General features: G+C 55.4%; 2 protein-coding genes across 2 annotated transcripts; one reads left to right on the top strand and one right to left on the bottom strand.

The window, feature by feature from the left end:
* Positions 1-1,203: 1,203 nt before the first annotated feature.
* Positions 1,204-10,961, top strand: Ercc1 (ERCC excision repair 1, endonuclease non-catalytic subunit). The gene is given in 9 exon segments (NM_001246804.1): positions 1,204-1,323; positions 2,210-2,425; positions 4,140-4,243; positions 4,743-4,842; positions 6,847-6,923; positions 8,325-8,424; positions 9,374-9,445; positions 9,575-9,643; positions 10,857-10,961. Coding segments are annotated over 9 exon segments (882 nt in total). The 5' UTR covers positions 1,204-1,233; the 3' UTR covers positions 10,911-10,961.
* On the bottom strand, positions 10,807-13,919 carry Polr1g (RNA polymerase I subunit G). Its single transcript, XM_027430920.2, has 3 exons — positions 13,738-13,919; positions 13,303-13,444; positions 10,807-12,309 (listed from the first exon to the last, which is right to left on the bottom strand). Exons 1-3 carry the CDS (start codon positions 13,760-13,762, stop codon positions 11,124-11,126), a joined length of 1,353 nt encoding a protein of 450 aa, XP_027286721.1. The 5' UTR covers positions 13,763-13,919; the 3' UTR covers positions 10,807-11,123.
* Positions 13,920-13,973: the final 54 nt, after the last annotated feature.

Below are 13,973 nucleotides of genomic sequence, written 5' to 3'. Positions count from 1 at the left end.
AAAGGATATGAGCCAATCTTTAAAAAAAATGGGCAAAGGAAATGAGCAAGAACACCAAACATACAAGACCATTTAGATTCACAAAACGATGCCCTATTTCCTTAGCAATCGGAGGAGCACAAGTTGAAACAGGGTGAAACTCTCCTTTCAGGAAATGAGTAATGCTAAGTCATCATCCATCGGGCCCCAGGTCTCGGATGTCCCTTCCTTCAGGAGCCGGTTCTGACTCCCAGGCTGGGTCAGGTGCTCTCCCTAACTAACTAACTAACCGGGTCTCCGCGTCCTCTGGACTCGCCCCTGCCGGCCCTGCCCATTCTGGGCTGTCCCTGTCTGGGTGGGAGCAGGCACGTCTGGCTGGCCTCTGGACTGCAGCCCTAGGGGAGTGCCAGCCGTGGCTCGCAGCCGCATGCAGTCATGCACGCAGGTGGGGAAGGGCTCGAACCCGTGAGTCAGTGTCAGCGGGCTGAGTCTCTGCTGCTTTTTGCCTTCCCCTCGCCCTCTCCCGTTTGCTCTCTTCTTCACCGAGCCCTGTCTGGAATCTGGGGACACGGGAAGCACTCAGCGGGGCCTTCCCAGACTCCCGGGCACCGAGATGCTCGCCCCGCCCCGCCCCGCACCTCCACGGTCCTCCAGGACCATAGAGAGCGGCGCCGACACCGTGCCTCTCCGCTCTACCTCCCCGGGGGAGCAGCGAGACGAGCGGCGGGCCAGAGAGGCCGGAAGTGAGTGCAGCCCGGGGTTGTGCTGGCCGCGCTGGCGGTGTGTCGCCTCTATCCCCCTCGTTGTGTTTGCGTCCAGGCCTCCCCGGGAAAGAGCCGCTGAGAGTTTGACAGACCTGAGACCGACAGGTAGGGCCGAGAGGGGCGGAGGAGCCGAGGGGGTGGGGCGGAGGCCGCGGGCGGATGATTGGCAGAGGAAGAGGCCAATCGTTGCCCAGGCTGAGACAAGGCCGAGACTGGGCGGGGCCAGGGCTGCCAGGTGTGCCTCTGGGGGCGGGGCCAACCGTCCCGGAGCCAGTCTGGGGGCGGGGCGATATGACAGTGGGCGGGGAATGCACGGTGCGTGGGCCAATCCGGAGCGGGCAGGCTGAGAGGGGCGGGCTCACGGGCGGGGCTTGTGGAACCTAAGGCTACTGGAAGCAGGCAAGGTTTTGGGGCGGCCCGCTGTGAGCGGAGCTCCCCTCGGGAGGATGGAAGTGCCCACCCCGGTGTCGCCGCGCCTCTCAGGCCCCAGATGGACCTTGGGAAAGCCGAGGGAAGCCTGCCGCAGCCCACCAGGAAGAAGTTTGTGATCCCACTGGAAGACGAGGCCCCTCCTGCAGGGGTAAGGGCGAGGGCTTGGGGGACCCCCGGGGTTTGAGTTGTTTTGGAAAAGCAGCCTGCTGTCCTCTGCAAGCCTCGGTTTCCCCATCTGTAAAGTGGGGTGGCAGGGTGGTTAAGAGAGGGCTAAGTTAGAAGCTGTCGGCTGGCAGCTAGCCAATGGCCAGTGATGATGGCTTTTGTTTGGTTTTGGTCTTTGAGGTTGGGTCACGTGTTTCCTGGGCAACGCTTAAAATTAGTTATGTAGCTGAGGTTGGCTTTGAACCTATTTTTCCAATCTGACCCCCCCTAGTTCTGGGATTACAGAAATGGGCCATGCTGGATTTAATATATATATTAATATATATAATTTATACATTATATTATCTATTATATTATCTATTATATATCATATAATATATAATCATATAATATAATATCATATAATATATAATATAATATATTATATTATATATATAATATATATATTTTTTATGTGTGTAGATGTTTCGCCTGCACATATGTGTGAGCACTGCGTGCATGTAGGCCTGCAGAGACCAGGGGCTGGCAACTGGAGAGAGAGTGTTGTGAGCTGCCATGGTGGTGCACCACCACCGCCCGGCTAATTTTTCTTTCAGACAGGGTCTCAGGTAGCCCAGGCTGGCCTTAAACTTACCACATCAGTGAGTACGACTTGACCTTGTGATCCTCCTGCCTCTGCCTCCCAGGTCTGCCTGGCTCACCCAGAGCTTCGGCACGCACTGCACCCACTGAGCCAGAACCCCAGCCTTGTTTTGAGTTCTTAGGCCCCCCCCCCCAGCATGTGGAAGAAGAAGAAGGATGAGAGTCGGAGAGGAAGGTGAGGGTTCCAGTGTTCCTTCACAGCCCCCAGCCTTCCTTTCTGCCCACAGGCCAAGCCCTTATTCAGATCCTCACGGAACCCCAGCACCACGGCCCCCTCGGTCCCAGCGGCCCCTCAGACGTACGCCGAGTATGCCATTGCCCAGCCTCCAGGAGGGGCTGGGCCCACAGGGCCCACAGGCTCTGAACCTGTGAAGGGAGAGAACCCCGGCCAGACGGTGAAAACGGGAGCGAAATCCAATAGCATCCTTGTGAGCCCCCGGCAGGTGAGCAGGGTTTCTGGTGGGAAACCCCGTTACAGGGGTTAGTGTTGGGATCAGTGGAAGGAGGTCTGGGGCTCACACACTGTTCTCAGAAGTACTGTTTGTTCCTTCCTTCACTCATACATTCATCACTTCTTTCATTTGCCAATTCCTTCCTGAATTCATTCATTCATTCATTCATCCATTCCTTCATATGGATACCTCACCATCCATGCATTCATTGATGGCTTGTGGGTGGAGAGCGCCCCAGGGCCTCAGCGCTGCTCCTGTCCCCCGGGTTGTTCATTTAGTTAGAGCCTGTAGGGAGAGCACTCCACACAAGGACAAGCTGTCTGTGTGGGTGCTGGGGATCCCCCCTCAGGTCTACCTTTTACTGTTAAAAAACAGTAAAAACCCCTTCACCAGTGGAGCCCCATAATTACCTATTTATTTAGAGAAAGGTTCTCACTATGTAGCCCTGGTTGGCCTGAAACTCACTAAGTCCCCATGCAGACCAGGCTGGCCTCGAACTCACAGAGATCCACCTGCCTCTGCCTCCCAAGTGCTGGGATTAAAGGCGTGTGCTACCACCACCACCGCCCGGATCACACCCAGCTTTATAATGAAGGGTTTTGATATCTGGGTAGCTCCAATGAATTCAGGCATCCATTCGTCCCTGTGTATGTTGTGTGTCCATTCTTTAACCCTTCCATGCCTGGGGTGTCGTGACATGGGAGAGGACATAGCACTCAGCTCCCGCTTTCCTCCACACCCCCACCCTCTGGGACTCCCATGCACCCAGCTACAAGGAAGCTCTTGAATTTGGTCCTTCTGGGGTATGGCAGATTATGTCCTAGGCCGGATCGGTGCCATCCCTAGCTACTGGTATACACTGAGCCTTGAGCTCCTCCCCAACCCTTAACTCTGAGCATGGGTCCCCTGTGTAGGAGTATCTGTTCTGGACCAAACGGGAGCCACTATGAGTCACCCGGGACAACACAAGTGTTCCCATCCCTCAGGAATCCCACAGGGCTTAGGAATTCCATGCCAGATGCTATCTGTCACCCAGGAAATTCCAGAAGTCTTAAGAATGGGGTCAAGGTGCAGATAGCAGAACCAAAGGCCATCGCTGTGTCCCATCCACAAGGGCTTCAGGAGAGCCAGATCTGGAACCAGGGGTCAGAGCCTGTGTCCCCGGCATGGATTAGAGCTCGGCTTGTCCAATCAGTTTCAGTCCCAGGCTGTTGAGGATGTCTGGGAGCACAGCAGGGAACCTGAAGAGGCCATGTTTAACAGCCAGCTTCGTTCTGGGGACACTGGGGAGCCATGCAGAGCTTAGCTGATGCCTCTGGTTCTCATTTGCAGGGTGGCCACGAGGTAGTGTGTGTGTGATGGTGGCCTCGGCCAGGGAGGTGCTGTGGTGTCGGAAGAGGGGGTGTTGACAGGGTGCAGATTCCACCAGAGGAGGGGGAAGTGGTGATGGAGAGGCCCGAGGTCCTGGGAGCCGGGTGCCCCCTAAGGGAGCCACTATGGATGTTGCAGAGGTCAGAGTGAGGGCTGGCAGAAAGCAGACAGACAGCAGGATGGATTGCCGCCGGGACGGAGGCTAAAGTGTATCTGGGGGGGGGCTGTGATGAAGGCCTGGGGAGGGGTGGGGAGAGGTAGGGGAGGGGCTAGCCGCCGCCTTCTTAGTTCAGGTGTTACCCCATAAGCGGCTTCTGCCTGTCTCCCTTGGCAGAGGGGCAACCCTGTGTTGAAGTTCGTGCGCAACGTGCCCTGGGAATTCGGCGAGGTGACCCCTGACTATGTGCTGGGACAGAGCACTTGCGCCCTTTTCCTCAGGTGAGCTCCGGGGGCCTCCGAAGGTTAGAGTCCTGCCCCACAATTTCAGCATTTTGAGCCGTTCTGTGGGCAAGTTGTGGTGATTCAGTGTGGTGGGCTCTGGGCCTGTTCATGGCTCTGTGTTGAAGAAGGGTTTGTGGCCAGAGTAAGAGTAGCTGGGCCCCAGGGGGTGAGGGAAGAAGGCCTGGACGCTGGGTCTGAAGAAGGGAGGAGACCTGAGCTCTATATTCCTGGCCCTGAGGTAGCAAGGTCCTGCCTTGAGGGAAGAAGTCGAGTGTCTGGCCTCCCAGAACACCACAGCCAGGCTGCCTTTACCTGCCATGACCCCACCTTGAAATCCATCCCTGTTGGTTGACTTCCCTGGGCCCTGGCAACACCGTCCCCCTTGCTGTGCTAATATTAGAGTCTCAACTTCTGCATGCCAGGGAGATGCATAAGGACACCTGGGCCTCGGGGGCACTGAGCCCCTCACACTTGTCCCCTTCCCTGTCTCCACCAGCCTCCGCTACCACAATCTCCATCCAGACTACATCCACGAACGGCTGCAGAGCCTGGGGAAGAGCTTTGCCCTGCGTGTGCTGTTGGTCCAAGTGGATGTGGTGAGCAGGGCTGTCTCGGCTGGCCTCCCTCTTTCCCTCCGTGCAGCTGCGGCATGGAGTTAATGCACGGGCTGCTGAATGCCTTTTAAGACAAAATACCTAAAACCGCAACGAAGAATGGATTTTCAGCTGAAATTGCTATGGGTTTCCCGGAAAGCCTTCGTGGGCTGGGAGGTGGGAAGGGAAAGTTGCTAGAACCAGACATGATGGTGCATCCCAGTCATCCAATCTCAGCCCTCTAGAGGCTCAGGCAGGGGAATCATGAGTTCCCGAGTCTGCCTGGGCTACAACGGGACTTAGACTCCAATAAAAATAAAAGATAGGATTCCTAGCTCAGCAGGAGAGCCCCTGCCTAGACTCTCCCAGGAGTGGGCTTTGGGTATGGCTGCATGGTAGAGCCCCTGCCTAGATTCCCCAGTGAGGGGCTGGGGGTGTGGCTCAGTGGTAGAGCCCCTGCCTAGAATCCCCCAGTGAGGGGCTGGGGGTGTGGCTCCATGGTAGAGCCCCTGCCTAGAATCCCCCAGTGAGGGGCTGGGGGTGTGGCTCAGTGGTAGAGCCCCTGCCTAGAATCCCCCAGTGAGGGGCTGGGGTGTGGCTCTATGGTAGAGCTCTGCCTAGCATGCACTAGGTTTGGTCCACAGTATTGCAAGAACAAAAACTTGCCCCATGCCTCTTCACCTAATCCCTGACCTTTGCCTAAATAACTCTTATCTCTTGTTCCTCATCTGTCACCACGGCCTGTCATGTCAGATCCACAACTTCTCCCTGCTTGCAGACCTGGCCACCTTTATTTATTTATTTTCTTTTTTTAAAGATTTTTATTTATTTACTATGTATACAGTATTCTGCTTCCATGTCTATCTGCACACCAGAAGAGGGCGCCATATCTCATAACAGATGGTTGTGAGCCACCATGTGGTTGCTGGGAATTGAACTCAGGACTTTTGGAAGAGCAGTCAATGCTCTTAACCTCAGAACCATCCAGCCCTACTTATTTTTTTCAAGACAGGGTGTCTCTGTCTAGCTCTGGCTGTCCTGGAACTCACTTTTTTGACCAGGCTGGTCTCAAACTCACAGATACCCACCCGACTCTGCCTCCCAAGTGCTGGGATTAAAGGCGTGTGTCACCACCACCCGGCTCTTTTTATTTTTTTTAGAAAAAGTCTCACAACACAGTCCAGGCTAACCTAGAACTTAATATATAGCCCAGGCTGGCCTTGAATTGACAGCAACCTCCTGTCCCAACCTCCTGTGTCCTAGCGCTAAAAGCTTAAGCCAGTGTGCTGACCCTCTCTGGCTTTCAGTTTTTAACCCTCCTTCCATAACAGCATCTGGACAGGTCCCCATGCATGGATCTCAGCCTCCTCTTACTCAAAACTCTTCCTAGCTCCCTAGTACCCCCTCCTCTCTCCCATTGTGAGTGAGTAACTGTTGAGACGTGACCTCCACTTGGGTCCCTGGGCTCCATGTCTAAGCTTTTTTATTACCTACTGTTTTAAAGAACTTGACAAGTGTTTTTTCCATTTATTGATTTGTGTGTATATGTGGTCAGGGGAGGCATTACATACTCAAAAGTCAGAGGGCAACTTTTCAGGGACTGGTTCTCTCCTCCCTTGTGGATGAGACTCAGGTGGTCGTGGCTGAAGCCAGGCCCCTTCAGCCGAGAGGGTGGAGACGCCCACAGAGCTCTGTGCATCCACCGTGGTTTATTCATCTGTTTATTGAGATAGGATTTCTCACTGGGGTCCGGGGCACCACAGCATTGAGATCAGCATGCCACCACACGCAGGTTTTCCGTCCATGCCAGAGACAGAACTCGGGGCCCTTGTGGGTTTGCCGGCTATGCTGTTTCGTCTGTGTCCCGGTGTCAGTGTCATCCCCGCCCTGTCCCCCCACACCCTGGGCCACCCCCGCCCCAGTGCCCAGCTGTTGGGCTCTCACACTGTAAATCCCTGCCGTGTCCCCAGTCTCTACCTCTCTTCCTCTGTCTGTCTTCTCTTCCAGAAAGATCCTCAGAAGGCCCTGAAGGACCTGGCTAAAATGTGTATCTTAGCGGACTGCACCCTGGTCCTGGCCTGGAGGTAAAACACAGACCCCTCCCGCCCCACCCGCCACACCAGCCCACCCAGCCTGTGTAGGTAGTTCCTAAGGCAGCCATGGTGGCACAAGCCTATAATCCCAGTTCTGGGGAGTCAAGGCAGGTGCGTCGTCGAGATCACAAGGCCAGCCTGGGCTAAGAGACCAGGGGCCTCCCACCTCCATGGGTGCCTGGTGCGGGCACCGCCGCCTCTCTGAGCCTCAACATTCTCATGTGTAAGATGGGGTCTTTTCTCATTTTTTGTTTTGTTTTATTTTTCAAGACAGTTTCTCTGTGTAACAGTCCTGGCTGTCCTGGAACTTGATTTGTAGATGAGGCTGGCATCGAACTCGAGATCCACCTGTCTCTGCTTCCCAAGTACTGGGGTTAAAGGTGTGTGCCACCACTGCCCAGCAAGGCGGGTGACAGAGGTCAGATATGCCCAGGTTAGACCAAATGACTGAAGGAATCATTATCTAGTGTTTCTGGTTTGTTCTGTTCCCCAGAGTCTCCATAGCCAAGGCTACCCTAGAATACAGCAGTCTGCCTGCCTCAGCCTCCTAAGTGCTGTTATTGCATGCATGCCTAGATATATAGAGGTCATTTAAATGCATACCAACAAACCACAAATAGAAAACACACACACACACACACACACACACACACACACACACACACAGATCGTCCATTTCGGGAAGAAAAAAAGAAAGACACCCTTCCTCACAGCCACCATAAGAAAAATTAAACCCTGGTAAATTAATAGCGTTCAACTTAGAAAGGGACACGTCAGTGTTTGCGGGTGCCGGCTTCCTGGCAGCAGGTCCTGGGTTCTATCGCTGCACTGCAGAAACCCAGCAGAGTGGCTCATGCCTGTAATGCCAACTGTACTTGGGAAGTGGAGACAGGAGGATCAGAAGGGCAGTAGAATCTTTATTAAGTCAGCAGTTCAAAGCCAGCATGAGTTATATGAGACCCTCAGAAAGAAAAAAAAATCTTAGGCTGGGTGTGATGGGAGACATCTGTCATCCTAGTGGTAGGCTGTTCAAGGCCAGGCAGGGACACACAGTGAGACCCTTTGTCAGTGGAGAAAAGGGAGATGGGGGTGTGGCTCAGTGGTAGAGCCCCTGCCTAGAATCCCCCAGTGAGGGGCTGGGGGTGTGGCTCAGTGGTAGAGCCCCTGCCTAGAATCCCCCAGTGAGGGGCTGGGGGCGTGGCTCAGTGTAGAGTGTCTAGCTCTACAGTATCTAGAACTCCGTCCCCAGCATGACTAAATAATATGTCTGAGAACCTACCCTGCAGGGAGTTGGGGCTGGGTTTGGCCTAGTTTTTGAAATTGTTAGCAGTCCTATGAAGGAGAATCCTGAATGATAGCCCTCATCCTGGCTGACCTGTGTCCTGTACCCAGTGCCGAGGAAGCAGGACGGTACCTGGAGACCTACAAGGCATATGAGCAGAAGCCCGCTGACCTCCTCATGGAGAAGCTGGAGCAGAACTTCCTGTCCCGGGTGAGACTGCCTCCCTTGTCCTGGTGACCTCCTGACCCTGAGTGGCTTGTTCCTTCCAAGCAAGTCCATCCACACTGTTGCCCTCATGCCCTGTCCAGCCCTCCCTCATCCTTGCCTACCAGCTGCAAGGATCTCTCAAGTACAAACCAGACCTCGTCCCCCTTAGCTCTGACCCCCTTCCTGCCCTCAGCATCTACCATCCCTCTGCTAGAATCTACATGTCCATGCCAGCTCTGATGCCGCCTCCTCCAGGAAGCCCTCCTTCATCCTCTCAGCCTAGTAGCCCATAGTGCCAGGCTGGAACCATCCTGACCCAGCACTCTGGCCACTGGGATGTTATGTTTGTGAACGGACTGATGATTTTCAGTGCTAATGAGGGACTCTGCATTCGTTGCTGGGAGCTTTCCTGGGAAGTGACCCAGTCACAGGGCCCACTAGCAGTTAAGGGCCTCGTGTCTCCCACACTGGACACATCGGCTCCCTCCATTAGCCCCAGAGAAGGTGCTCCCCTTATCCCAAGGGACTAGAGAAGAGACTCACCCGACACAGCCAGTGTGACCTGGCCCTGCCCACCCAGCCAAGTTAAAAGTTCAGCCATGGTGGTGCTCGCCTTTGATCCCAGCACTAGAGAGGCAGAGGCAGGGGCATCTCAGTGAGTTCAGGCCAGCCAGATCTACCTAATTGTAGGCCAGTCAGGCTTACATCTGGAGACCCTGCTCCAAAAAAGTGAGTCACCCAGGGTGGGTCCTGGGAACTGAACCTGGGTCCTCTGGAAGTGGGGTGTGTGCTCTTAATCACTGAACAATCTCCCCAGCAAGCCTGAAAATGGCTGTGGACCAGGCTGGCCTCAAACTCTAGGGACTCTCCCTGCAGCTGCCCTTTAAGCAGTACTCACAGGCTGTCCTGACAGCCGGGTCCTAAGAAAACATCCTGTCTCTCTCCCACCCAGGCCACCGAGTGTCTGACCACCGTGAAGTCAGTCAACAAGACCGACAGCCAGACCCTCCTGGCTACATTTGGAGTAAGAGCCCCCCCCCCACGGGCATCCCCTCCTGACTTCCCCACAGTCCCCTGGGCCCCCTGCAGCAGGGACAGGCTAGGGTGTAGAGCCCACCGCCCCTGATCCTGATCCCTCTGTTCCACCTTTCAGTCCCTTGAACAGCTCTTGACGGCATCACGGGAGGACCTAGCCTTGTGCCCCGGCCTGGGCCCCCAGAAGGTGAGAACTCTGGGGGGACACCACAGGGATTGGGGGGTGAGCCCCAAACCAATGAACTTTAGACCCTGAAGGGCGATTAAATCAGTGGTTCCCAACCTGAGGGTCGTACCCCTTTGGAGGTTAAATGACCCTTGCATGGGGTCACCCAAGACCATCGGAAAATACAGTTATTAACATCATGATTCACAATAGTAGCAAAGTTATAGTTATGAAATAGCAATCAAAATAATTTTATGATTGGGTCACCACAACATGAGGAACTGTATTAAAGGGTCAGAGCATTAGGAAGGTTGAGAACCACTGTATTAAATGGCTGTTTTTAGACAGGGTCTGAATATAGAGCTCTAGCCGGCCTAGATCTCACGGTAGACCAGGCTGGGCCTGACTGAACTCAGTTCCACTGACTTCTGCTTTGATCATAAGCATGAGCCACCATGCTTGATTTAAACAGCTCCATAAAAGCTTTCTCCTGGGGGCTGAGAATGTAGCTGAGTTGGTAGAACGCTTTCTCTCTCTCTCTCTCTTTTTTGGGGGTTTTTCGAGACAGGGTTTCTCTGTATTGGAGGCTGTCCTGGAACTTGCTCTATAGACCAGGCCGATAGAATGCTTTCTTAGCATGCACAAATCCCCGGCTGATCCCAGCACTGTCTAAACTAAGCATGGTGGACACTTAGAGCAGCCTGTGAGGCCTGGTTAAGTCCCAGCACCTGGATAAGGCAGAAGGATCCGAAGTTCAAAGTCATCCTTGGTTAAGCTAGCCAGGCCAGCCCAGGATTCTGACACCAAATGTTTCAAATGTAAATAAGGTTTTCTTTGTTTCTTTTACTTGATTGTTTGAGACTTTCTCATGTAGCTCAAGCTGGACTTAATATATGGTCCCAGCCTCCCAGCTGTTGAGATTACAGGGCGTGTATTTACTTATTTGAGACAGTTTCTCTGTGTAGCCCAGGCTGGCCTCGAACACACAAGATCCACCTGCCCCTGCCTCCCAAGTGTTGGCATTAAAGATGTGGCCACCACAATGGGCTAGTTTTATGGTTCTAAATGGTCGGCTTATGTGTGCTTCTCACACACACGGGAAACTGAGGCCCAAAGGGTGGGACAGCCCAGCCTCCTGGCTAGTGTCAAGCAGAATCCCAGGAGAAAAAGATCCACATCGGCACTCTAAGCAAACAGCCTTTAATGACAAGCTCTATTCTCTCCCTGCCCTTAGGCCCGCAGGCTCTTTGACGTCCTCCATGAACCCTTCCTCAAAGTGCCCCGATGACCCGAGGTCGCTGAGGCTACAGTGTCATAATAAAGCATTTTCCAGGCTGCGGCTCCTGCTGGTGTGTTTGCTTGAAGGGAAAGGCTCATCTCTCCCGTGCAGCTGACTTCCGACAGCCCTCCCGGGCCCCCTCAGTTTCCCCAGGGTGCTTTTAGGGCTCTTCTGCTTTTTCTCCTGTCCCGAGGTGGCTATCTTCCAGTGGGGAACGGTGTCTTACACCCCACTTCCCTGATCCTTCCTCGGCTTCTTCTTCTTCTTTGTGGATCCTTGAGCTGCTGCGGCCTCAGGCTCCTCAGACTCTCTTGGGTCAGTCATCTCAGATGGGGGCTCTGTCACCTTCTGTCCTTTCTCTTTCTTCTTGCTGGGTGCTGGAGACACCTGGGACTCAAAGTTGGCCGGAAGTACAGCCTCTGTCACCTCGGCCCCCAAGGCCAGTTCCTCACCCAGCCACTTTTCCTTTTTCTTCTTCTTTGTCTTCTTGGGGGACACCGTAGCTGTCTCGGCCTGAAACCCGTGTTCTGAAAGTTCAGGCTCTGTGACCGCTCCAGGGAGCCCCGCCTCTGGCTCCACCACCAAATTCTGCCTCTTCTCTTTTCTCCTCTTCTTTGTGGGGGACAGTGAGATGGCTTCCTCCTGGGGTTCCACAGTGACCTGTGACTGAGAGCCAGACATGGTGCCCTCCGCCACCTCCATCCCTTCAGGATCCTCCTGCCTTTTTCTCTTCTTGGTGGGGGTCAGGATGGTCCCATCAGGAGGCTGCATTTCGCCCACAGGTCCCGTGTACCCCAGCCCTTCTTCCGGCTGGAATGTGTCCGCCCCCTTGGACTTGCTCCTCTTCTTCTTCTTGGTGCTGGTGGCAGATGGGAATGGTAGTCCCAAAGGCTCCGCCATCTCTGCCTCATCCGCCCGATGCTTCTTTTTCTTCTTCTTCTTGTTCATTTCTAGGCCACCCCAGGGTGTGCCCACCTCCATGGCCCCGTGCCCGTCCACTGCCTCCTGAATGGCTGAGGTCTCTTCGAGCTTTCTCTTCTTTTTCTTCTTCCCTGAACTGGGTGACCTCAGAGCCATGACTGACCCAGGCCCCGTGACTGGAGGGCTGCCTCCAAAGGCAGAGAACCTCGGCCTTAGGCCATCTGGGATCTGAGGTGGCAGGCTTGTGGGAATGGGCTGCAGAGGGACCCGAGAGACGCGAAATTCTTGAAGGCCCTCCATTATCCTTAAGCTTCCATGGGGGGCCGGGGCGCAGGTGAGTTTCCCGCCTGCCTCTGTTGACGAGGCCAGCAGGGTGGCTTCCCCAGCCTGGGGGCTGCTGGTGAGGACCCGGTATCGGCACCTCTTGCCATCCAGTTTGCCCTTAACAGTCTTTGAGCCAGAGAGAGGCACACGCCGCCCATTGAGGCTGAGGAGACAAAAGGAGAAGGCAGAAAGAGGTTAGCTAGATCCTTTGCAAGCGGGAGGCTGGGGCTAGAAGCAGCTCTTCCGGGCTGTGATGCCTAGAACTCCTGATCAGCCTGCATCACCCTCCAGGCACCACCACTCCTGGCTTGCCTCCTTTTTTTTAGTTTTTGGTTTTTCAAGACAGGGTTTCTGTGTGTAGCCCGGGCTGTCCTGGAACCAGGCTGGCGGGGAACTCATGAAGATCAGCCTGCCTCTGCCTCCTGAGTGCTGGGATTAAAGGCGTGCGCCACCACCGCCCGGCCTGTTTCTTGAGACAGACTCTGTGTGAAGCTACCTTGGTACTCCCTAGCTCATGATGGTCTTGAAGCCTACCAAGCCTCAAGCTGCCTCAAGCTGTGCGCTGGGATTAAACCCAATCCCCATCATTACCGGCTAAGTAATATTTACGGATGGCAGACAGGCAGGGGATGGATGAGGCTCAGATGTGGAGTGTGTGTCTGGCATGAACGGACCCTCGATTTGATCATTTACGCTACATAAAACTGGGCACGGGGGCTGTACTACGGAGGTGGAGGCAGGGGGGCCCGAAGTTTGAATACTACATGGGACATAAGACTCTGCAAACCAAAAGAGAACATGTAACACCCACGTGCAGTCCCAGAACCCAAGAAACTGAGGCTGGGGGGTGGGGTGGGGTTCTGGGACTTAGAAACCAGCCTGGGCTCCAGAAGGAGGCTGTTTGCAAACAACACAACCAGCATTTCCGGGCTGCTCAGAAAAGCTGTCTTAAGTTCTAGGCCCACGGTGTGGGTGGGTTCAGTCTTTAGGCTCTGTGTGTGTGTGTGTGTGTGTTTTTGTGTTTCTGTGTCTTGGGGGGGGGTTGCCACTGTGTGTGTGTGTCTGGGGGAGGGGGTTGCCACTGTGTGTGTGTGTGTGTGTGTGTGTGTGTCTTGGGGGGGTTGCCACCCAGTAGGCGGCCTGGGGAACCACTCACCACTGTGGGGCGAAGTCTGCAGGGGCTCGGATAAGCCACACTTCTGTATCTGGAAACGTCAGCGCCTCCAAGGAGAAACGAGGGGGATCCGAGTCTGGAGACACCGCGGTGAAGTTGGGGGGGCAGGAGAACCGAGCGGCACCTGCGAGGAAAAGAAGGGTGTTGTAGAGTCCTTTGCGCACTGCTAACCCCGCCTTCCGCCCCACGGGGCGTCCCTTCCCCTCCTGGAGCCCCCCACCCGGTCCCTCCTGCCCCCGGATCCCCCCACCCGGGTCCCTCCTGCTTCCCTCCCTCCCTCACCCGGGTCCCTCCTGCCCCCGGATCCCTCCACCCGGTCCCTCCAGCACCCGGGCCCTCCCGGGCACCCCCCACCCGGTCCCTCCAGCACCCGGGCCCTCCCGGGCGCCCTACCTCGGCAGCCCCCGCCCCACTCACCCGAGGCCTGTGGGCCCGCCGCCATCCCGACTCCGGGGAAGCCCACGCGGGACCGGTGCTCGCTCAGCGCTGCCCCACCACGTGGACCGACCCCGGAGGCGGAGTCGCTCCCGGAAGCGTCCAAGTCGCGCGGGAGAGCGGGGGGCGCGGCCCGGCCCGGCCCCCCGTCACTGCATTTTCGGATCTGGGGCCGAGCTGCCCTTGTGAGCCGCGCCCAGCGGAGGAATGACTAATGT

The sequence above is a fragment of the Cricetulus griseus genome, chromosome 9 (assembly GCF_003668045.3).
Source record: "Cricetulus griseus strain 17A/GY chromosome 9, alternate assembly CriGri-PICRH-1.0, whole genome shotgun sequence".
In the NCBI taxonomy this organism is placed as follows: domain Eukaryota; kingdom Metazoa; phylum Chordata; class Mammalia; order Rodentia; family Cricetidae; genus Cricetulus; species Cricetulus griseus.
The sequence above is the reverse complement of the archived record's forward strand: the minus strand, read 5'-3'. Positions and strand labels throughout refer to the sequence as shown.